Consider the following 25,203-nt stretch of genomic DNA (forward strand, 5'->3'; position numbering starts at 1 on the left):
TCTGTCTTTGGCTCAGGACATGATCCCGGAATCCCAGGATTGAGTCCCACATCAGGCTTTCTGCATGAAGCCCACTTCTTCCTCTGCCTATGTCTCTGCCTCTGTGTCTCTCATGAATAAATAACATCTTTAAAAAAAAAAAGTGAAGAGCAATGATACAAGATTCAAATTTAGTGTATTATTTGAGACTACCACAAAATGAAATTAAAACAAAAAAGTATGGAAAATTTGATAAACAAGGAAAAAATTCTGTTTTTAAAAGCAAGGTAATTAAAACTAAGGATAAAACCATGCAGATTATCATGTATCATAACTTTACAATCAAATATTTAACAATAATCCAAACATTTATATGAGACTTTCCAATGAATAAAATGTAAATATGAAACAAACTAAATTTCAAACTAAAATGAAATAAAGTTTCAGATGGCAGGATTTTATTCATGTGGCTGAAAACAAAATTAATTATATTGATATTAGATCTTAAAAACGGAGTTTTCTTATGTAAATCTAAATGCCCCACTATATACTATTTCTGCATTAAGAAAACAAATAAGACACAGACACATAGGAGATGAACTAAAAGAAAATACAACAGGTAGGAGTAAATTAATGGCTGCCCAAACAAACATAACATCTAAAGGAAATAAAGATATATGACTCAGTGAGGAAATTGGTCATAATTCAAGTGGATGTGCAAATCCTAAAATGAAAATCACCCTTACTTCATATAAATGAATAATATCCATTAGGCTACTTTTTGATAACTTGAACATAAAATACCTAACAATTTGCTCCATTTATAGCTATAAGAGCTATCCTATGATATGAAGAGAAAAGTTTAAAAATCTATGATTGAAAAGCATTTTTCCATCATGAATAAGTAGCATAGTGGTATTGATATTTTGAGGGCAAAATATCATATCACTAGTGAGCTATACATAAAAGGATAATTATTAGGAGGGATTCCTATACTTATCAATTAATATTGTAATGTTATCTCAGCTTTTTAAAAAATGAAGATAGCTTTTTCTGATACAGGTATACTCATTGTATAGTATCTGTAAAATGAAGAAAATTAAAAGGAAAAAAATAAAAGTTGTCCATAACAGTTTTACAGGCAGTCTTTATTTCTACACATGTAAGTATATATGCATATAAACGGGTTTTTTTACACTTAATTATACATGTGTGTGAAACATGTATTTTTCCTTTACTGTGATAAAGTGCACAATTTCCCGTTTTTTAAGAAAAGAATGTGCTCATTCATGCTACTAACCATGTAAGGATAGTTTCTGAATACATCACATTTCAGTCCAGGTTGCAGAAACCTTTATGAGATATCTAAGAGGAATAAGGTTGTTATATTACCTTTCCCTCATGAATCGCTGATTATTATTCTTACCTGTCTCTGTTTCGGTATATGGAGTAAATAATTTCTGCACAACTGGTTCTAAATCTTCTCTTGCTGTTTTAGAAGATGTACAAGTTAAATGAACCAAATCTGTTTAAAAAAAAATAGTAATATTTTGAGTTCCTCCTTACACGCATTTTCAAGGCACTATACCAGTGCCAGGGGAAACAGCTGAGCAAGTTGTGGCTCCTGCCTTTAAGGAGTTTATAATTTAGTAATGGGGAAAATGTAAAAACCATAATATGCTATATATCTGAATAGCTAAAATACGTGTTAATAACTAAGAGCACACTAAGATCCAAGAGAAGTAGCAGTTGATGGTTCATTTTGTAAAACTAGCAGAGTAGAAAAGCTTAGGAAACCATTTTTGCATAGAAAAAGTTTAAATTATCCTTATAACATTCCCAAAGAGGCTGGACAAAGGACTGCTAAGCAAAAAAAATGTGTAAAAATGATTGAAAATGGAGTATCTATTTACCTAGAGAATACATTTCATATTCTTCAGACAGAAGAATCCACTTATACAAACTGTACTGATAAATTAACTATTCATTGTAGGGTTTTCTAAGAAATCTTCCGGGGGAACACTGTTGGCTTAGTTTGAGTGATACACATATTTGAAAATCCATAAAATGGCCTAAGTTAGAGCAGTATATAATATTTTCAGAAATTCCAAATCAGTTCCTTTTTGCAATTACAGATTCATAGAGCCTGGAGTCAGAGAATGTTTGCATTAGAGAGTGTCATGCACAAAAAAGGCCCTTCATAGGAGTAAAGTACTGTAGCCTAATACATTTAGAATTGCTAAAGCCCAACACATAAATATAAAGGAGGGACAAAAAGTTTTGTGTACTGAAAGAAAGGATTAAGGGGATCCCTAAATGGGAGAAATTCTTATGGCCCAGGAAAGGGCTTGGGGTAGAATAGAACAGCAGAAGAAATATACCAGAGAATGACATAAGTACTGAAAAATTCTTTCATCTAAAACACCAGTAAAAAAGTATACCCACTTCTTTTAAGTTTAGACTAGTAGACATAAAAAAAAAAAAAAACTCCAGGAAGACAGTTCAAAGCTTACCATGGAAGTTGACATCAGAAGTGGATTCTCATTATTAAAATTCATTCCATTCTAAGCATAAATTGAGGACTCTTAATAACCATCTGAGTTAAAATCAAATTTTGTAGTACTTACTTTTTCAGGTTCACCAAAGAAAGTGATATTAAGAAGGTTTCTGTTTTATGTGAGTAATGTTTTTACATTAATTTTACATTATGTTACATACCATAACAATGATTCCATTGATTCTGGGATATGTATGGTAATAATCACTCAAAAAATATAATAACCTTCACAACAAAATTATTCCTAATTAACCAAAATTTTTCAGATGCCATATAACTTTGCTGGGGAGAGAGTTTAAACTCCCTAGGCAGTTGCTGAGTTAAATGGGGTATATAACTACAAAGGCAGAAATCCCTGATAAAATTTGAGATAAACTCTCCTGTTTCATAAAATACCAATATTCATACCAAAGTTCTCAATTTTCCAGTTCTTCCTATTCAATTAATGTGTACTAGGGAAAAAGAAGATGAACACAAATATAAATAAAAGTATATTTTGAATATCTTTTTTTTTATTTTGAATATCTTAATAGTAGACTACTGGTTCTGTTTAACAGGTCACATAATAGAAATACATACCAGAGTAATTACATTCTTATGTTTCCTAACAATATATCAGAATTTGGTTCAGGGAATGCTAGCAAAAATTTCTAGTAGTCAAGTCAGATTATCATCTTGTACTTAATGAGTTTTATAACAATTCTTAGAAAGAGAGGCACCTAAGTGGCTCAGTTGGTTAAACGTCTGCCTTCAGCTCAGGTCATGATCCAGTGGTCTTGGGATCAATCCCCTTGTCAGGCTCCTTGCTCATTGGGGAGTCTACTTCTCCCTTCCCTTGGCCCTCCCCCTATCCCACCACTCATGCTCTCTATCTTAAATAAATAAAATCTTTAAAAAAATTCCTAGAAGTTAACTAAAGACATTCATAACTTGAATTCTAATGTCTGAACCCTGATTCTGATTACATGCTACAATATTAATTGACCTACAAATTTAAGGTATAAACAACTATTTTTTTTCTCCTGATACTTTCTGCTTTTCCTGTTATGATCCAATTAATATAAACTACTACTTATTTAGGAAGTTATATATGAACCTCATGGTAACTATAAACCCAAAACTATAATAGATACACCAAAAATTAAAAGAAAGCCAAACATAACACTATAGAAACTCATCAATCACAAAGATAGAGAAAAAGTAATACAAAACAACTAGAAAACCATTAATAAAATGGCAATAGTAATATTTATCAATAATTACTTTAAATGCATTCTAGGAGTTTAATTCTTCTGCACAAAATTAACTTGCTCAATAAATGCTAAAAATGACTACAGATTAGATCAGATGGGGCAAGCGCTTTCCTAGAAGTATTACACTTATTAATACCAATCAACAACTATTACTAAGATTCCAGAAGATACAACAGAAGTGAAAATGTTACCCACTGGCATCATGTAATATTATAACTGACTCAAAATTTTTTAAACCTCGGCTGTACCTTTTACAAATTATGCTCCTTCTACTTCATTTAGCAACTGTTTAAAGTATTAATGGTCTGAAAGATGATGAAATCATTTTTCATCACAATTCATCTGCTGGCAATAATACTGAGATGTGATTGGCATTTAAGAAACCTTAGTGCAAAATAAGCTTTTATTCATAGAACATAGCAGTAATATTTGAAAAAGTTTGGCAAATGGAGTGGTACTCATAATCAGTACCACGGAAACAAAGTTATCTGAAATTCAGAAGGCTGACATCATTCAACATGAATGACAATAAAGAGCACATTTTAAAGTGACAAAAGTACCCTCACACAACTAGATAAAAGAGAGAGAGAAAGAGAAAGAGAGATAGGGACTGAAGGAGGAAGGGAGAGAAGGAGAGGAGTGCATAGGGAAATGCACAAAGGAGAACACTTCCCTAAAGCCATTTAGCTGGAAAACAAGAGGGGCTTATTTTCATGAGTTTTTGCAAGCAGTGAGCTCGAAGGCTAGAGTTTTAGAGGTCCACAGGCTTGTTTGGGATACAGCCCTGACAGCATTGCCCTACTCCTAGAGAGAAGGCAGGCAAGTAACGCTGGGACAGACAGTGCAATCTGAAGATCACCTAAGAAGCACAGAGAAGAGACTGTTCACTCTTCTTGGAGCACATTTGGGAGAGGTGGCATTCACAGAGACACCTCTCCAGGTACAAAAGAGCCAGCAGGCACCATTTCCTTCCCTTCCCCCTCATCATAGGCACAGAGACACCTGCTGAGAGCAGCTAACTCAGTGTCTGTTTAGCCTACCTGCTCCAAATCCCAGGCACCTGCACTCTAGCATGACTGCCCTTCTTGTTCAAACCTGCATCTGTCCCAGCACAGCGAGACACTCCCCTAAAAGACCAGTGAAGGCCCCCGCCACAGCACTTCCATGAAGTTTAGTTTTAAAAGTCAGCAGGCTTGGCTGAGATAGAGCCCAAAGTGCACTGCACTGCTCCAGGCAGGCAAGCAACCCAGAGACAGCATGGAAATACCGATCTGAAAAATACCTCGAACAAACCAGAGGAAATTAGTTCCTCTTCTGGGAGTGCTTTCCTGAGAGCAACAGCACAGAGACCCCTCTCCAGGGACAAAGGAACTGGCTGGTGTCATTTCCCTCCCCCACCAAGTCCTACTCATTACGCAGTCTGCTGGTACTACTTTTCTCCAGCAAGTGTGCATAAGTCCCAGTGCAACAGGTCCCTTCCCCAGAAGACCAACAGAAATCTCCATACACACCATGTACACTGACCAGAGTTCAGCAAGGCTTCAGTTCCAGTAGAAGTAGCATCAGCTCTCATTTAACAAGTAGACCGGAGTACGCCTAGTTAAAACTCTGTACACTTTGGCCAAGGTCCAAACAATCCCCATAGCAGGCAAGAAGAGCCTCCGCAGATATTTGCTTGAAGGATAGAGTGGTAGAAACACAGCAGCAGAGTACACATGGCACACACCAGAGACACTTGCTAGGCTCTGGATATTATATGACCTCTTCATAAAGCCATTACTCTCAGGACCAAGATACATAACAGGCTTTTCTAACACAGAGAAGACAGAGACTTATAAAATACCAAGATGGAAGAATTCATCTCAAAAGAAAGAACAGGAAAAGGTCACAGCCAGGGATGTAATTGAAACAGACAAAAGCAAAATGTCTGATGGAGATTTTAAAGCAACAATCATAAGGATACTTGCCAGGGTTGAGAAAAGAATGGACAAGATCAGGGAGGCCCTTACCACAAAGATAAAGGAGTTGAAAAATCAGAAATGAAAAATGCAATAGCTTAGATTCTAAAAAGACTGGATGAAATGACAACAAGGATAGAAGAGGAGGAATGAATGAGTGATACAGAAGATAGAATACAAAAAAAATAATGAATCTGAACAAAACAGAGAAAGAAGATCATGAGAACAGACAGGGAACTCAGTGACTCCATCAAATGTAATAACATTCATATGATAGGAGTCCAATAAAAAAAAAGAGAGAGAGAAAGAGGGCGGAAAGTTTACTTGAGGAAATAATAAAAGCTAGACATCTAAATCCAGGAGGCACAGGGTACTCCCACTAAAATCAACAAAAGTTGGCCAACACTGAGATATCCTGTGGTGAAATTTACAAAATATACTGATAAAGAAAAGATCCTAAAAACAGCCAAACAAAAGTCCCTGACTTATAAGAGAAGCCCATAAGGCTAGCTGCAGCTCTCTCCAGACTTGATAAGCACGAAGGGAGTAGAATATATTCAAATTACTAAATGGGAAAAATCTGCAGCGAAAAATATCTATCCAGCAAGGCTATTATTCAGAATAGGATAAAGAGCTTCTCAGACAAAAACTAAAGGAGTTAATTACCACTAAACCATCTCTGAAAAAAATATTAAAAACAATACCCATTTATATGCTGCCTACAAGAAACTCATTTTAGATCAAAAGACACCTGCAGATTGAAAGTGAGGGGATGGAGAAACATTTCTTGTGCAAATGGAAGTCAAAAGAAAGATGGAGTAACAATACTTCTATCAGACAAACTAGATTTTAAACCAAAGACAAGAGATGAAGAAGGGCACTATATCATAATAAAGGGGCCTATCCAAGAATATCAAACTATTATAAATATTTATGCCCTCAACATGGAAGCAGCCAAATACACAGAACAATTAATAACAAACTAAAAGACACTAATTGATAATAATACAATTAATAACAAACTAAAAGACACTAATTGATAATAATACAGTAACAGTAAGTAACTTAAACACTTCATTTACAGCAATGGACAGATAATCTAAGCAGAAAATCAACAAGGAAACAATGGCTTTGAATGACACACTGGACCAGATGGATTTATCAGATATATTCACAACATTCCAACCTAAAGCAGCATAATACACATTCTTTACAAGTGCACATGGGACATTCTCCAGAACAGATCACATACTATAAATCAAGCCTTAACAAGTATAAAAAGACTAAGATCATACCAGGAATATTTTCTGACCAAAACGCTATGAAACGTGAAGACAACCACAAGAAAAATTTGGGAAGACCAAATTTTAAACAACATGTAACTAACAAATGGGCCAACCAGGAAATCAAATAAGAAGAAAAAAACCCATGGAAACAAATGCAAATGGAAACACAATGATTCAAAACCTTTGTGATGCAGCAAAAGTGGTCAGAAGAGGAAGTATAGAGCAATAGTCTTACCTCAAGAAGAAAAATCTCAAATACACAACCTTACACCTAAAATAGCTAGAATAAGAACAATGAATGAAGCCAAAAGCTAGCAGAAGAAAGGAAATAAAGATGAGAACAGAAATAAATGATATAGAAATAAAAATAACCAGTAGAACAGCTTAATGGAATCAGGAGCTGGTTTTTTGAAAAAATTAAATTATTAAACTCCTGCCAGACTTATCAAAAAGAAAAGGGAAAGGAACCAAATAAATAAAATGACAAGTGAGAAATCACAACTGACACCACAGAAATACAATTACAAGAGAATATTATGAAAAACTATACCAACAAATTGGACAACCTGGAAGAAATGGGTAAGGTCCTAGAAACATAAACTACAAAAAATGAAATAGAAAGCAATATAAAACTTTAACAGACCATAACCAGCAAAAAAAATTCAACCAATAATCAAAAATCAGCCAAGAAACAAAAGTGCAGGGCCAGATGGCTTCCCAGGGAATTCTAAAACATTTATAAAGGGCTAACACCTATTCTTCTCAAAACATTTCATAAAACAGCAACGGAAGGAAAACATACAAACTCACATTCTATGAGTTGAGCAGGTTCCAAAATAAAATCTAGTTTGTCTGATTCCACAACAAGACAAAGACTCCACTAAAAAATAGTACTACAGGCTAATATCCTCCAGGAATATGGATACAAAAATTCTCAACAAGACACTAGCAAATTGAATCCAACAGTACATTAAAAGAAATATTCACCACAATCAAATGGTATTTATTACTGAGTTACAAGGGTGGTTCAATATTTGTAAATCAATCAATGGGGCACACCACATTAATAAAAGAACCATAAGATCCTTTTGATAGATGCAGAAAAAGCATTTGACAAAGTACAACATCCATTCTCGATATAAACTCTCAACAAAATAGGGATGGGGGAAGATACCTCAACATAATAAAGGCTATATATGAAAAAAATACAGCTAATATCATCTTTAATGGGTAAAAAAGTGAGATTTCCCTCTAAGGTCAGGAAGAAGACAGGGATGTCCACTCTCACTACTGTTATTTAAATAGTACTAGAAGTCCTAAGCATAGCATTCAGACAACACACACAAAAAAAATAGAATGCATCCAAATTGGTAAGGAAGAAGTCAAACTTTCACTATTTGCAGAAACCATAATACTCAATATAGAATCTACCAAAAATTTGATAGAACTGATACACAAATTTAGTCAACTGGCAGTATACAAAATCAATGTACAGAAATCTGTTGCATTTCTATATACCAATAATGAAGCTGCAGAAAGAGAAATCAAGGAATTGATCCCATTTATAATTGTACCCAAAACTGTAAAATACCTAGGAATAAACAAAAAAGATCTGTACTCTCCAAACCATAGAACACTTATGAAAGAAACTGAAGAAGACACAAAGAAATGGAAAAAGATTCCATACTCATGGATGGAGAAAACAAATATTGTTAAAATGTCTATGCTACCCAAAGCAATCTACACATTTAATGCAATTCATCTCAAAATACCACCAGCATTTTTCACAAAGCTAGAACAAACAATCCTCAAATTCATATGGAACCACAAAAGAATCCGAATAGCCAAAGCAATCCTGGAAAAGAAAAGCAAAACTGGAGGTATCACAATTCTGAACTTCAAACTATGTTACAAACCGTAGTCATCAAGACAGTATGGTACTGGCACAAAAACACAGATACAGATCAATGGAAAAGAACAGAAAACCCAAAAATGGATCCAACTAACCTTCAACAAAGCAGGAAAGAATATGCAAGGGCAAAAAGAAAGTCTTTTCAACAAATGGTGTTGGGAACCTTTGACAGCAATATACAGAATGAAACCAGACCACTTTCTTACACCATACACAAAAATAAATTAAAAAAATAAATGAAGGACCTAAATAAGAGACAGGCAAACATTAAAATCCTAGAGGAGAACATAGGCAGAATCCTTTTTTAGTTTGGCCATAGCAACTTCTTACTAGATGCATATCTAGAGACAAGGGAAACAAAAGCAAAAATGAACTATTGGGACTTCATCAACATAAAAAAGCTTCTGCATAGCAAAGAAACCATCAACAAAACTAAAAGGCAAACTATGGAATAGGAGAAGCTATTTACAAATGACATATCTGATGAAGGACTAGTATCTAAAATCTATAAGTAACTTTCCAAACTCAACACCCAAAAACAAATAATCTAGTTAAGAAATGGGCAGAAGATATGAATAGATATTTTTCCAAAGAAGACATATAAATGGTTAATAAACACATGAAAAGATGCTCAAAATCACTCATCAGAAATACAAATCAAAATCAGGAGATACCACTTCACACTTCACACACCAGAATGGCTACAATTAACACCAGAGTAATTAACAGATGTTGGTGAGGATGTGGAGAAAGGGGAACTCTTACATTGTTGGTGGGAATGCAAACTGGTGCAGCCACTCTGGAAAATAGTATGGAGGTTCCTCAAAAAGTTAAAAAGAGAACTATCCTAATGATCCAGGAATTGCCCTACTAGATATTTGTCCAAAGGATACAAAAATACTGATTCAAAGGAGCATATGGACCCAATATTATAGCAGCATTATCAACAATAGCTAAGCTATGGGAAGAGTCCAAATGTCCATCAACTGATGAACGAATAAAGAAGATGGTGTGTGTGTGTATACCCCCCCACACACATTTATACACAATAGAATACATACACAATGGAAAACTACTTACCCAATTAAAAGAATAAAATCTTGCCATTTGCAATGATGTCAATGGAGCTAGAGTGTATTATGGTATGCAAAAAAGTCAGAGAAAGACAAATAGCATATGATTTCACTCATAAATGGAATATAAGAAACAAAACAGATGAACACAGGAGAAAAGGACAAAAAAGAAGGAGTCAAACCATAAGACACTCTTAACTGTAGATAACAAACTGAGGCTTGATGGAGGGGAGGTGGGCTGGTGATGGGCTAAATGGGTGATGGGTATTCTAATTGAAATAAATCAGATTGAGAAAAACTAATTCCATATGATTTCACTTATATCTGGAATCTAAAGAAAAAATAAACATGAAAAAAAGAGATTCAGACTTATAAATACAGAGATCAAACTGATGGTTTTTAGTGGGAAGGGAGGTGATGTGAAGGACAAAATGGATGAAGGGGAGTGGAAGATATATGCTTCCAGTTATGGGATGAACAAGTCATGGGAATAAAAGGCATAGCATAGTGAATATGGTCAATGATATTGTAGTATTGCAGAAGAGATGGTAGCTACACTTGTGGTGAGCACAGCATAATGTATAGAGAAGTTGAACTGCTTTCTTGTGTACCTGAAACTAATGTAACATTGTGTCACCTACATTAAAAATTTTTTTTATATTTCTTGAGTTTTATAAGTGTCATACACAGTTCATAAGAATCTGATCCTTATAATAGTTCTGAGTTATAGATACTATCATTATCCCTATTTTATAGATGGGGAAGCTGAGGTACAGAGAGATTAAACAACTTGCCTAAGGTCATTCAGCTATTATGTAAAAGAGATAGGATTTGAACCCAGCCTATGTTCTCAACTACCATATAATAGCGTATTGTCAAACTGTATCTTTCTGGTTAACTGAACTGTTTAGCTGCCTTGGAAATACTTTTCATATATACTATTTCCATACTATATGAAGGTAAATTTCAGTTGTACACTTACAGCTTTACAAATTCAAAATCAAATCAAAGATAAGGCAGTATGGCAGCCTTGAAAAGTCATTAAAAAGACTAAAAGGTCAAAGTAAACTTAACGTATTTTAATGTCTTATGCACATTTTTGGCCATATACTTAAAACTACAGTGCATCTGCATAGCATAGGATAAAGAATAAAAAGTCTAAACTATGTTATCTGTAAAAGGAAATCTTAAATTGCTTAACAACTGATCACTTGCTTTGTTAATGAGTAAAGGTTAAGTTGATGTTAGTATTATACTTGAATACATGATTTTTATGATATTAATTTCTACTCTGAATAATAAATTTGTATATATTTGGTATATTTTTGTCAAATAATTTTGTTTATATGCTTTAAAATTCTGACTAATCATAATGCAAAAAACTGTTCAAAAATTGAAAATACTGTGAGAATTATATATTGTATTTTATTACACAATGCCTAAACAGGATATTCTCTTTAACAAAGACTACAAAATGAATTTCAAGTATTATACTTCACTGAATGCAACACAGTAACTGAATAGTATTTAATGTAAACTACCATAGCATTTGTCAACCTTCAACTATGCTACAAAAAATTACAAAATTCTACTTTGTTCTTAATGGAAAGAAATAGAAGTTGGTGCTGATTCAAGAATGGGTGAATTTGATCAGCTGATACTAAACAGAGGTAAAGATAAACTGAGTAGGAGGATTAGTCAAGAAGTGAGAATATTCTCAGAGTAACATAAAAGCTTCATTAGCTAAAAGAGTAGCTTTTAAATTCCTTTATCTTTCCATATTTCTTTAATTGGGAAAAATACCTTTGAAATCAATAACATCTTTGAAAGGAAAATAAATCTTTGGATTATTATAGCTAATGAAGAATGAAGTATACTAGATTTAGACATCAATTAAATCCAGTATTTAAAAGTAAAAAAGACTTAAATTTTACTAAAGAGTTCTCATCTTTTCTCTAAAGCCATAATTTTGTAATAAGTATGTCTTAAAATCAAGCTAATTTGCTCATGAATATCTTTAAAATAAATTTCTTTGTTAAAAAACTAAACAGCAAATTATGAGACTTCACATCATTTACTTTATATAATTTTCATTTTATTACCTTTGAGGAATGAGTGTAACCCACAAAGTCTCACTGGTATGTATTCTGATCCTGTTTTACTCAGGTGTAACTGCATTAGTTATAGCAGTCACCAACATTTGTCTTCAAGTGATTCTTCCAATAGAAGAGCGATGAATTTAGCTCATATTTTCATCATTACACTCTCAAATTTTAAGGCAAGAGAAGGCATTTGGTTCCACTCAGCTAGACATACTAATTATATGCCTGTCATTTATATAATGAGATCTAAGTCAAGATGTATTTGTCTACTTAACTGTTTTAAAGGAAAACGAGTAACAATGAAACCTACTTAATGATTAAAGAAATAACAAATTTATACAGCATTTCTAATTTATTCTTCCTAAATACTATTTTACTTTTTTTATTTCTACAGAACAATCAGCACATAGATGATCATTATTAACAGCTCAACACTGTTAGTATAAATATAAGAAATCTAGAACATAACTAAGCTAACCCAGATATATAAAAATAAGAGCATTCAGATAGAATAGTAAAAAGTGTTCTCTAAGGAATCCTAATTGAGACTAATTCTTCTGAAGATACTTTTTTTCAAGTATGAATGATGCCAAACTCCATACAAACCTCTGTTAAAAAGGTGGGATTCTTATACCATTTGAGAGTATTCACCATTTTCAGTTTTTGGGCTTTGACCTGGGAAATAATGAAATTTTTCTGTGAAGAAACAATTTCATAATTTTTAAAACCTGTTTTATTGTGTTTAAGACAAATTTTATTTAAAAGGTTCAGGAAAAAAGAGAAAACTTTTAAGAGATTTAGAAGTAAAAGTTTTTTAAGGGAGGAGAACGACTGTGTAACACTGCAAGCTATAAAATTTGCTTATAACCAGGGAGTTTCAAAAGAAGAAAATAAATGAGTTGAGAAAAAGTTTGGATATTTAAAATAAATACATGGCATATTGTCTTTTTTTTCCTGACTTGAAAATTTTAAAAATTAAGAGAAAGGGAAAGGGTGGTTTAAAGCCTTCTGTAATATTAGACTAGTTCTAGTTCAGAAGACAGACAAGCTAATTAACAAGAGCAGAACAATTTTCCAACAGTTCTGACACCAATGACTCTCAATTAGGGGAGAAGCAGGAAAATACACTATTAAAGACTTTTAATGTCCAATTTTACAATTTACTCCTGAAAGTCTGTGAACAGGTCCAAAACATAAGACAAGAAGGAGGAAAAAAGCAGCCAAACTTTAATTTACAAAGAAAGTGGAAAAAAACAAACATGCTTTCTTTTTGTCCTGGAACAAGGCTAAGTATAAATGATAAATTCAAGCTTTTCTCTCCTGGTTAACCTTCCCAGTGTAAGGTTATTCAAACTAAAAAACCTAAGCGAGTCTATTTCTCTGTGTTGTTGGCTTTGCATTTATAAATTGATTAAGACACATTAAAGATTAGGAAGATAATTTTATCACAGAAAAAAGTGAGAAAGCTAGAGTTGGGGAGAGTTTAAAGAAAAACCCAGTTTAAATGTCATACATTTTATCAAACATGTATACAGATGTTTTTCTACATACATGCAAATCTGGACCACTGAGAGTGTTCAACTTGTATGAGATCTATAGGGAGCAACGCAGCATGCCACACGGTACAATCTGGAGCTGCCTACACTGAGCATGGGACCCTGGCAAGGGGAGTACAATTCCACCAGGGTAAAGACATCTCAGAATCAGTGCAACAGGTCCCTCCTTCAGAAGACAAGCAGGAACATCCAGCTAATATCAAGTTTACTGATCACAGAGAACTATAAAATTTCAGTTCTTGAGGAAAACAGTATATGCCATTTGAAGTTTTTCTTATTATTCTTTAGGTTTCCAGTTTTATATTTTTTTCCTTTTCAGCTAATTTCATATTTTATCAATTCTTTTTAAAAGCTTATAGTTTTTATTTTTATATTTCTATTTATGTATATATTTCATTTTTGGTGTACTTTCATTGTACTCAATTTTATATTTGTACTCAATTTTTATTTTATTTTATATATACATATATATAAGTGTATATATATGTATATATATATGTATATATATGTATATGTATAAATGTATATATATGTGTATATATACACATATATATGTTATATATGTATAAATAATTTCCTTTCCTATTTTGGGATCTAGTTTCTTCTAATAAATAGACCAAAATATAACCAGGATCTAGTCTATTGTTGTGACCTGTTCTATTTCTTGTTTGAATTTTCTCTCTTTTTTTTTTTTTTTTGGTTTCTGTTTTTTTCTGATTTGTTTAGTTTGTATTTTTCTGGTGTTGTTGCTATTTTTGTATTTTCTGTCTTTTATCTATTCTTTTCTGACATAATGACTACACAGAAAAACTCAAACCAAAAGAAAGAACAGGAAACAGTACTCACTATCAGGGATTTAAGCAATATGGATATAAGTAAAATGTCAGAACAATAATTCAAAACAATGATTATAAGGATATTAGCTAGGCTTGAAGAAAAAAGAACAGAAGACACTGGAGAATCCCTTACTGGAGAAATAAAAGAACTAAAATTGAATCAGGTCAGAAAAAAAGGCTATTACTGAGATGCAATAAAAAATGGAGGTTTTAACTGCTAGGATGAACAAGGCAGAAGAGAGAGTCAGTGATATAGAAGACAAAGTAATGGAGAATTAGGAAGCTGAGAAAAAGAGACAAACAACTACTGGATCACAGAGAAGATTTGAGAGATCAGCAATAACATAAAGCAAAACAATGTTAGAATAACTGGAGTCCCAGAGTAAGAGGAAAGGGGGGACAGGAGGCTTATTTGTACTAATTATAGCTGAGGACTTCCCTAATCTGAGGAAAGGTACGGGCATTCAAGTCCAGAAGGCACAGAGAACCCCTCTCAAAATAAATAAAACTCGGTCAACAACTCGACGACATATAATAGTGAAACCTGCAAATTTCAGAGATAAAGCAGGTGGAGACCAGAAGTTCTTAACCTACAAGGGTAAGAACATTAGACTGTCAATATACCTATCCACAAAGACCTGGCAGGCCAGAAAGGGCTGGCATGATACATTCAGGGTACTAAACAAGAAAAATATGCAGGCAAGAATACTTCATACAGCAAGGCTGTCATTCAGAACAGAGGAGAGATAAAGAGCTTCCAGGATCAAAAGAAACTAAAAGAATATATGACCACTAAACCAGCTCTGCAAGAAATATTAAGGGGCATCCTGTAAGCAGACAGAGAGAGAGCCCAAAAGTAACAAAGAGCAGGACAAGGAACAGAGACAATCTACAGAAACAGTGACTGTACAGGTAATGCAATGACATTAAATTTCTATCTTTCAATAATTCCTTTGAATGTGAATAGATTAAATGCTCCAAAAAAAGACAAAGGGTAGCAGACTGGATAAAATAACAAGACCTATCGATATGCTGTCTACAAGAGACTAAATTCAGACCCCCAAACACCTCCATATCGAAAGTAAAGGGGTGGAGAACAATTGGACATCAAAAGAAAGCTGGAGTAGCAATCCTTATATCACATAAACTATATTTTAATAGTAATAACAAATGAAGGAAGATACTATATCATAATAAACAGGTTCTATCCAACAAGAAGATCTAACAATTGTAAATATTTATGTCCCTAACTTGGGAGCAGCTAATTATATAAATCAATAATTAACAAAATTAAAGAAACACATTGACAATAAAATAATAGTAGGGGACTTTAACACCTTAATCACAGTAATGGAATGGACAGATCCTCTAAGCAGAAGATCAACAAAGAAACAAAGTCCTCGAATGACACACTGGACCAGATGGACTTCACAGATATATTCAGAGCATTCTATCCTAAAGCAACAGAATACACATTCTTTTTGTGTGCACATGGAATATTCTCTAGAATAGATCACACAGTGGGGTCACTAATCAGGTCCCAACTGGTACCTAAAAACTTGAGCTATTCCCTGCATATTTTCAGACTACAATGCTTTAAAACTTGAACTACATCACAAGACAAAATTTGGAAGGAACACAAATACATGGAGGCTAAAGAGCATCCTACTAAAGAATGAATGGGTCAACCAGGAAATTAATGAAGAGTTTAAAAACTTCATTAAAACAAAATGAAAATGAAATACAACTGTTCAGAATCTTTGGGATGCAGCAAAGGCTGCCCTAAGAGGGAAGTATATACCAATACAGGCCGTTCTCAAAAAACAAGAAATGTCTCAAATACACAACCTAAACTTACACCTAATGAACTGGAGAAAGAACAGAAAATAAAGCCTAAATTCAGCAAGAGAAGAGGAAAAAATAAAGATTAGAGCAGAGACCAGTGAAATAGAAATCAGAAGAACAGTAGAACAGATCAATAAAGCTAGAAGTTGGTTTTTTGAAAAAATTAACAAGATCCATAAATCCCTACCCATACTTTTCAAAAAGAAAAAAGGACCAAAGAAAAAAAGAAATCATAAATGAAACAGGAGAGAGATCATAACACACACCAAAACCATACAAACAATTATAAGAGCATATTGTGAACGACTATATGCCACTGAATTAGGCAATCTGGAAGAAATGGATGCATTCCTAGAAACATATAAACTACCAACACTGAAACAGGAAGAAATAGAAAACCTGAACAGAGCCATAACCAGTAAAGTAATAGTATCAGTAATCAAAAATCTCCCAACAAGCAAGAATCCAGGACCAGTTAGACTCTCAGTGAAATTCTACCAAATATTTAAAGAGGTATTAATACCTATTCTTCTGAAGCTGTTCCAAAAAACAGAAATGAAAGGAAAACTGCCAAACTCATTCTATGAGGCCAGCATTACTCAATCCCCAAACCAGACAAAGACTCCAAGAAAAAGCAGATTTACAGACCAATATCCCTGATGAACATAGATGCAAAAATTCTCACCAAGATACTAGCTAATAGGATCCAACAGTACATTAAAATGATTATTAGGTCGCTCAGTGGATTAAGCATCTGCCTTTGGCTCAGGTCATGATCTCAGGGTCCTGGGATCAAGCCCCACATCAGGCTTGTGCTCCGTGAGGAGTCTGCTTCTCTCTTTCCCTCTGCCCCTTCCCCTGCTTGTGCACACACTCTCTCCCAAATAAATAAATAGAATCTTTTTTTTAAAAAAAAAGGATTATTCACCACAACGCAGTGGGATGTATTCCCAGGCTGCAAGCAAGATTCAAGAGCTGCAAATCAATCAATGTAATACAACACATTAACAAAAGGACAGGAACCAAATAATCCTCTCAATAGATGCAGAAATAGAATTTGACAAAATATAACATCTTTTCTTGATTAAAAGTCTCTGCAATGTAGGGACAGAGGGAACATACCTCAATATTATAAAAGCCATATATGAAAAACCCACACCTAATATGATCTACAATGGGAAAAAACTAATAGCTTTTTTCCTAAGGTCAGGAACACGACAGGATGTCCACTCTCATCACTGTTGTTCTATATAGTACTAGAAGTTCTAGTCTCAGCAATCAGACAACAAAAAGAAATAAAAGGCATCCAAATTAGCAAGGAAGAAATCAAACTGTCTCTCTTAACAGATAACATGATATTTTATATGGAAAACCAGAAAGACTCCACACAAGAACTGCAAGAATTTAGCAAAATGGCAAGATATAAAATCAATGCACAGAAGTCAGCTGAATTTCTATATGCTAACGATGAGACAGAAGAAAGAGAAATTAAGGAATCGGTCTCATTACAAGTGCACCAACACCCATAAGATACACCTAGGAATAAACCTAACCAAAAAAGTAAAGAATCTGTACTCTGAAATTTATGTAATACTTATGAATGAAATTGAGGAAGACACAAAGAAAAACATTCCATGCTCATGGATTGTAACAATAAATATTATTAAAATGTGTATGCTACCCAGAAAAATCTACACATTGAATGCAATCCCTATCAAAATATCATGAACATTTTCATAGAGCTGGAGCAAATAATCCTAAAATTTGTATGGAACCAAAAAGACCCCAAATAGCCAAAGGAATGTTGAAAAAGAAAACCAAAGCTGGTGGCTTCACAAGGTCTGGCTTCAAACTCTATTACAAAGTTGTAATCATCAAGACAGTTTGGTGCTGGCACAAAAACAGACACATAGATCAATGGAACAGAATAGAGAACCCAGAGATGGATCCTCAACTCTATGGTCAACCAGTCTCTGACAAAGCAGGAAAATACATCCAATGGAAAAAAGAGTCTCTCCAACAAATTGTGTTGGAAAAATTGGACAGCACATATAGAAGAAACTCACCATTTTCTTAGCCATACACAAAAATAAACTCAAAATCTATAAAGACCTAGATGTGAGACAGGAATCCATCAAAATCCTAGAGAACACAGGAAGCAACTTCTTTAGCCTCAGCTGCAGCAATTTCTTGCTAGACACATCTTCGAAGGCAAGGGAAACAAAAACAAAAATGAACTATTGGGACTTCATCAAGATAAAAAGCTTCTGCTCAGCAAAGGAAACAGTCAACAAACTAAAAGACAACCTTCAGAATGGGAGAGGGTATTTGTAAATATCTTATCAGACAGGGAGCTGGTATCTAAAATCTATAAAGAATTTACCAACTCAACACCTAAAAGACAAAAAGTCTGGTGAAGAAATGGGTGGAAGACATGAACAGACATTTCTCCAAAGACTTACACATGGCCAGCAGGAACATGAAAAAATGCTCAATGTCACTCGGCATCAGGGAAATAAAAATTAAAACCACAATGAGATAGCTCCTCACACCAGTCAGAATGGCTAAAATTAACAAGTTAGAAAACAACAGATGTTGGCGAGGGGAGAAAGGGGAATCCTTTTATATACTCTTTGTGGGGGATACAAGCTGCTAAAGCCATTCTGGAGAACAGTATAGAGGTTCCTCAAAAAGCTAAAAATAGAGCTACCCTAGGACCCATCAATTGCACTACGAGGTATTTATCCAAAGGATACAGTGATTTGAAGGGGCACTGCACCCAAATGTTTATAGCAGCATTGTCCACAATAACCAAAACATGGAAAGAGCCCAGATGTCCATCAAGAGATAAATGGATAAAGAAAATGTAGTATGCATGCATACACACACACACATACACACAGGAATATTACTCAACCATCAAAAATGAAATCTTACCATTCGCAACAATGTGGGTAGAACTAAAGGGTATTATGCTAAGTGAAATAAGGCAATTAGGGAAAGACAATTAACATATGATTTCATTCATATGAGGAATTTAAGAAACAAAAAGATTATCCTGGGGAAGGGAGCAAAAAATAAAACAAGGTGAAATCAGAGAGGGAGACAAACCATAAGAGACTCTTAACTACAGGAAACAAACAGGGTTGCTGGAGGAGAAGTGGGTGGATGTGCTAACTAGGTGATGGGCATTAAGAAGGGAACTTGAAATGATGAGCACTGGGTGTTGCATACAACTGTTAAATCACTAAACTCTATCTCTGAAACTAATAATATACTATATAGTAATGAATTTAAATAAAATTTAAAAAATTACTGTAAGAAGCAGTATATTATGGTGAGTAAAATATATAGGCTCTAGAGTCAGACTGACTGGATTTAAAGTTTGCTTCTCCCTACTACAAGTTCTGTGACCATGGGTAAATCGTTTACCTTTTCTGTGCTTCAGTTTCCTCATCTGAATAATACAGAAGACAATGGGCTGAATCACAGAATTTTTGTGAGGGTTAAATTAAATCAATCAAAGTACTTAAAACAGTGCCTACACATATTGTTTAATAAATGTTATCATTATTATAAAAAAAGAATAAATGTTAACCCCTAGAGGGAAGTTCAAGTTTCTACCAAAAAGAGGAACAAATATCTAAATGCATGAATGAGGCAGGGAAAAGTTTGAAAAAGGTGGTTAATATATGAACTAGGACTCAAAGGATGAAGAAACATTTAACTAGTTGGCAAGGCCACATCAGGGCAAGGGAAGAGTTTGTGCAAAGGCACAAAGGGGAGAGAAAGCATGATAATATTAAAAATAATACTTTGTTATATGTAGTACCCATACCCAGTATATTAGCAATGGTATTCTTTTTTAAAAATTTTATTTATTTATTTATTTCAGAGAGAGAGTGACAAAGAGAGAGAGCACACAAGCATGAGCGGGGGGGGGGGGGGGGCAGAGGGAGAAGCAGACTCCCTGCTGAGCAAGGAGCCTGATGTGGGGCTCATTTCCAGGACCCTGGTATCTCGACTAGAGCCACTCAGGCACCCCAGAAATGGTATTCTTGCATCAAGAGTAGCTGCCATTTCTTATATGCTTAACTCTTTGTCAGGCACTGTGAGATAAATGTTTTATAAATACTGAATCTTTACAACAGCTCTAATTCATATATCCATTGGCATGCAATGTTTCCTAGGAGCTCAATAAATATTTGTTAAATGACTATCACTGTGGAATGGTATGACACTATTTTCTTTATTGTAAGAGAGGAAAAACCCCATAGTTTTAAGGTTGGCACAATGTGATGACAATTTATGAGAAGAGAGAAAAGTGTATGAGGGAAGCATTTAAAAAAAAGATTAGCCTTAGTTTCCTTATATATAAAATGGAACTAATAGTACCTACTTCAAAGGGTTAAGAAATGGAAATATCGAATGGATATTTCCAATGAAATAACTAACGGGAGTACTTACCTCATTACTGACTCCCAGCAAATAATTCACAAAAGCTGTTACTATTATTATTATATTTCAAAGATAAACATCATCATATGACCTTGGACAAATGATCTTGCCATCTCTACTCCTTCTAGGCAGGCCTAAGACCTATACAATAGTCTTGATTACTCTTACCCGGCTGACTGACAGTCCCTGTGTGAAATGCAAGAATGAGTAGAGATTGTAAGTTTGCATCACTACAAACTGCTTAAACATATACTGTCAAGGAGTATACTTCATCCAAAAGCAGGGATCTCTCATAATTGGAAAGTGCAGATGCTCTACTACTACGTCTAACCATACAATATTTGTACTCTGAAGAATTTAATATGACGGAAGTTCTTTGACCTTTGTAGTGATTCCATAAATAAATATAACTATATTATATGAGAAAGCTATTCAGACAAGTACATACTTGTAAAACATATTTTAGTGTTTCTCCCCCAAAATACACTGGACATTAAACTATGTCAAAATACCAGGGAAATGTCCAGGGGATAGTTAAAATAACTATAACTATAAAATAGTTATCATAAAATAACTATGATGTTGCTTATAAAAGAAAATGTGAAGGTTACAGTTCCACTTCATGCTACTTATGACTGAAGAAAAGTCATTCATTGTCTTCAATAAGTAGGAAGGCTTTTCTGAATAAGCTAATATGAAGAAGAGGTGTGGGAATGGGAGAGTATACACATACACATAAATAAATGAATTAAGTGGGAACAGAATCCAGATGACAATGAAGGAAGGAGCCATGTGAAAAAAAACTTAACTTCCCTAAGTTAGGTCACTGATTACTATGGTACAGGGCAATTTGGGAAAGCAGTTTAAAATTTCAAGAAATATTTACCAAATTAGGAAGATTTGAGAATATGAAGATTAAAGATAAATAGTTAAATGTGATGACCACATGGAACATTTTTATATCTTATAGTGGCCTGGAAATATACACCTGAAACTGTGGATTCAATTGGACATAATCAAAATATAACTGTCAAATATGTGGTAGGTCAAATTTTAATCACACTATTATACATTTATGCAATATGATCCTTTATATTTGTGGCAAATCAAAGTAAACAAACAGAAAAATGTGTCAATTATCTGTATTCTCATCATTTAGGGATAACCACTCTATGATTATTTTGGTATATACTCCTTGGAATTTATTTGGGTAATAGGAGGATGTATCAAAACATGCACAAATGTGTGTGTTTATGTGTGAATAAATACACATGAATATATTTATTCCTCACAATAAAAATTAGTTTAAAAATTTTACTCATAAAACTTACATAAGCAAACCTTACATTATCATAATACGGAACAGCAAAGTCTCTTATGTACCTTTTTTTTGTCATAAAATAGAAGTTTATTTGCAAACACAAATGGCCAATGACAACCCCCTTTACTGCCAACATCCTCTAGTACGTTGCCAGCAGCTCGCCCCAGCCCTTAACCTTCTCATCATCTACCTCAGGGGAGATGAATTCAGACTGAGTTGTTCTGCCTTCTATCTTTTTTGCAATACTCTTCAATAAAGATTTCCTTGTCTTTTAAACTTTGATGCAATCTTTGCTTTGACACCACCTTTTCACCCTGAAAAGGCATTTCATTCTTTTGTAGTGGTGGCTTTCAAACGTTCACGTGTTTCTGAATCACCTATAGGGCTTCTCAGAACATGGTTTCTGAAGTAGAAGGCCAGAGTTGGGTTTTCATATATTTCCAACAAGTCTCCAGATAAGATATGGCTGGTCCAGAGACCATATTTTGGCCTAATTTTTCCACAAACTGTTTTAAACTTCTTAGGCCCGGAGGTTCCAGCACATTTGTTATAATGAAGTCACTTCTGGAGCTGATAGAGATGTATTCTTCAACACAATCTTCTCACTTTTTTAATGTTTATGTTAATTCCAGTAGAGTTAACATATAGTGTTATATTTGTTCCAGGTGAACAACACAGTGATTCAACAATTCTGTACATCACTCAGTGCTCATCATGATAAGTGTACTCCTTAATCCTCATCACATATTTCAGCCATCTCTCTACCTACCTCCTCTTGGATAACCCTCATTTGTGCTCAAACAAGGGCTTGTTTCTTGGCTTGTCTCTCTCATTTTTCCTTTGATCATGTTTCATTTCTTAAATTACACATGAGTGAAGTCAGATAGTATTTGCCATTTTCTGACTTATTTCACTTAGCATTATTTTTAGCTGCATTCATGTTGTTGCAAGTGTCAAGATTTCATTATTTTTATGGCTGAATAATATTCCACTGCATATATATAGACCACATCTTCTTTATCCATTCACCTATTGATGGGCACATGAGTTGCTTCCATAAATTTTCTAGTGTAAACAATGCTGCAATAAATACAGGGGTGTATGTATTCCTTCAAATTAGTGTTTTGTACCTCTTGGTAAAAAAAAATACACCAGTTCTATTTTTAACTTTCTGAGGAACCTCTATATTATTTTACACAGTGGCTACAGCAGTTTGCATTGGCATCAACAGTGCACAAGTGTTCCTTTTTTTTACACCCTTACCAATACCTGTTTTTTTTTCTAAAGTTGATTTTAAGCATTCTGACAGGTATGAGATGATAGCTCACTGTAATTTTGATTTGCCTTTCCCTGATTTTAAGTGATATTGAGAATCTTTTCATGAGTCCATTGGCCATCTGCATGTCTTCTTTGGAATAATGTCTGTTCATGTCATCTGTTCATTTTTAAGTTGGGTGTTGAGTTGCAGAAGTTCTTTATATATTTTAGATAGGAACCCTTTATAGAATATGTCATAACCAAATATTTTCACGCATTCTGTGAGTTGCCTTTTAGTTTTGTTCACTGTTTCCTTCACCTTGCAAAAGCTTTTAATTTTGATGTAGTTCAGTATTTTATTTCTGGCTTTGCTTCCCTTGCCTTAGGAGACATATAACATAGCAGATGTCAGAAAAATTATCAAATATGCATGGCCTCTAGGATTTTTATGGATTCATGTTTCACATTTAAGTCTTTAATTCTGGATTTATGTTAACCTATAGTGAAACAAAGAGGTCCAGTTTTTCCAACTCCACTTGTTTAAAAGACTTTTTCCCACTGTGTACTCATTCCTCCTTCATCAAAAATTAATTCACCATATAATTGTGGGTTTATTTCTGGGTTTTCTATGCTGTTCCACTGATGTATTTGTCCTTTTTGGGGTCAGTACTATACTGTTTTGATTAATACAGCTTATAATATAAATTGAAGCCTGGAATTGTGATATGTTCAGTTTTTTTCTTTATGAAGATTGCTTTGGATTAGGGAAATGCAAATCAAAACTACAATGACATTATTACCTCACACCTGTCAGAATGTCTAAAATTAAAAAAGAGAAGAAACAACAGATGTTGGCAAAGATGTGGAGAAAAAGGAACCCTTGTGTGCTGTTGGCAGGAATGCAAACTGGTACAGCCACTGTGGAAAACAGCATATAAGTTCCTCGAAAAGTTAAAAATAGAACCACCATATGATCCATTAATGGCACTACTGGCTATTTACTCCCAAGATACAAAAATACTAATTCAAATGGATACATGCATCTGTATGTTTATTGCAGCATTATTTACACTAGCCAAATTATGGAAGTAGCCAGTGTCTACTGATAGATGAATAAAGATGTGATGTGGGTGTGAATATTTTATATATATATATATATATATATAAAATATATATTGTAAATATATAATTATATATAATTATATATATATAATATATGTATGAAACATTCAGCGATAAAGAATGAAATGTTGCCATTTGCAACAATATGGATTGAGCTAGAGAGTACAATAAGTGAAATAAGTCAGGGAAGAACAAATACCATCTGATTTCACTCATACATGGGATTTAAGAAACAACATAAATGAGCAAAAAAAAAAAAGAGAGAGAGAGAGATGGAGACAAACCAAGGAACATATTCTTAACTACTGAGAACTGATGGTTTACCAGAAGCTAAGAGTGTAGGGCAATAGCTGAATAGGTAATGGAGATTAATGAGGGCACTTGTCATGATGAATTCATACTGGGTGATGTATGAAATTGTTGAAACACTATATTGTACACCTGAAACTAATACAACACTGGAGGTTACCTACACTGAAAGAAAATAAAATAGAATAAAATAAGATAAAATAAAAAAGATAGCTTCCACTGTTCAGGGTCTTTTGTGGTACAAATTTTAGGATTGTTTCTTGTAGATCTGTGAAAACACTAACGGAATTTCAAAAAACAAGAGTTTTATGATTACTGATTCAATTTCATTGCTGATAATCACTTTGTTCAAATTTTCAATTTCTTCCAGCTTCAATTT

General features: G+C 33.9%; 1 protein-coding gene across 3 annotated transcripts in view; it reads right to left on the bottom strand.

Annotated features, from left to right (window-relative positions):
* CHM (CHM Rab escort protein) overlaps positions 1 to 25,203 on the bottom strand; it is a 244,230-nt gene that overhangs the window by 14,871 nt on the left and 204,156 nt on the right. For all 3 annotated transcript variants that reach the window (XM_038587820.1, XM_038587819.1, XM_038587821.1), the window contains one exon: positions 1,406 to 1,504. In XM_038587820.1, the coding sequence (XP_038443748.1) occupies positions 1,406 to 1,504 (99 nt within the window). The remainder of the gene's footprint in view (positions 1 to 1,405; positions 1,505 to 25,203) is intronic.

The sequence above is a fragment of the Canis lupus genome, chromosome X, assembly GCF_011100685.1.
Source record: "Canis lupus familiaris isolate Mischka breed German Shepherd chromosome X, alternate assembly UU_Cfam_GSD_1.0, whole genome shotgun sequence".
Classification (NCBI taxonomy): Eukaryota; Metazoa; Chordata; class Mammalia; order Carnivora; family Canidae; genus Canis; species Canis lupus.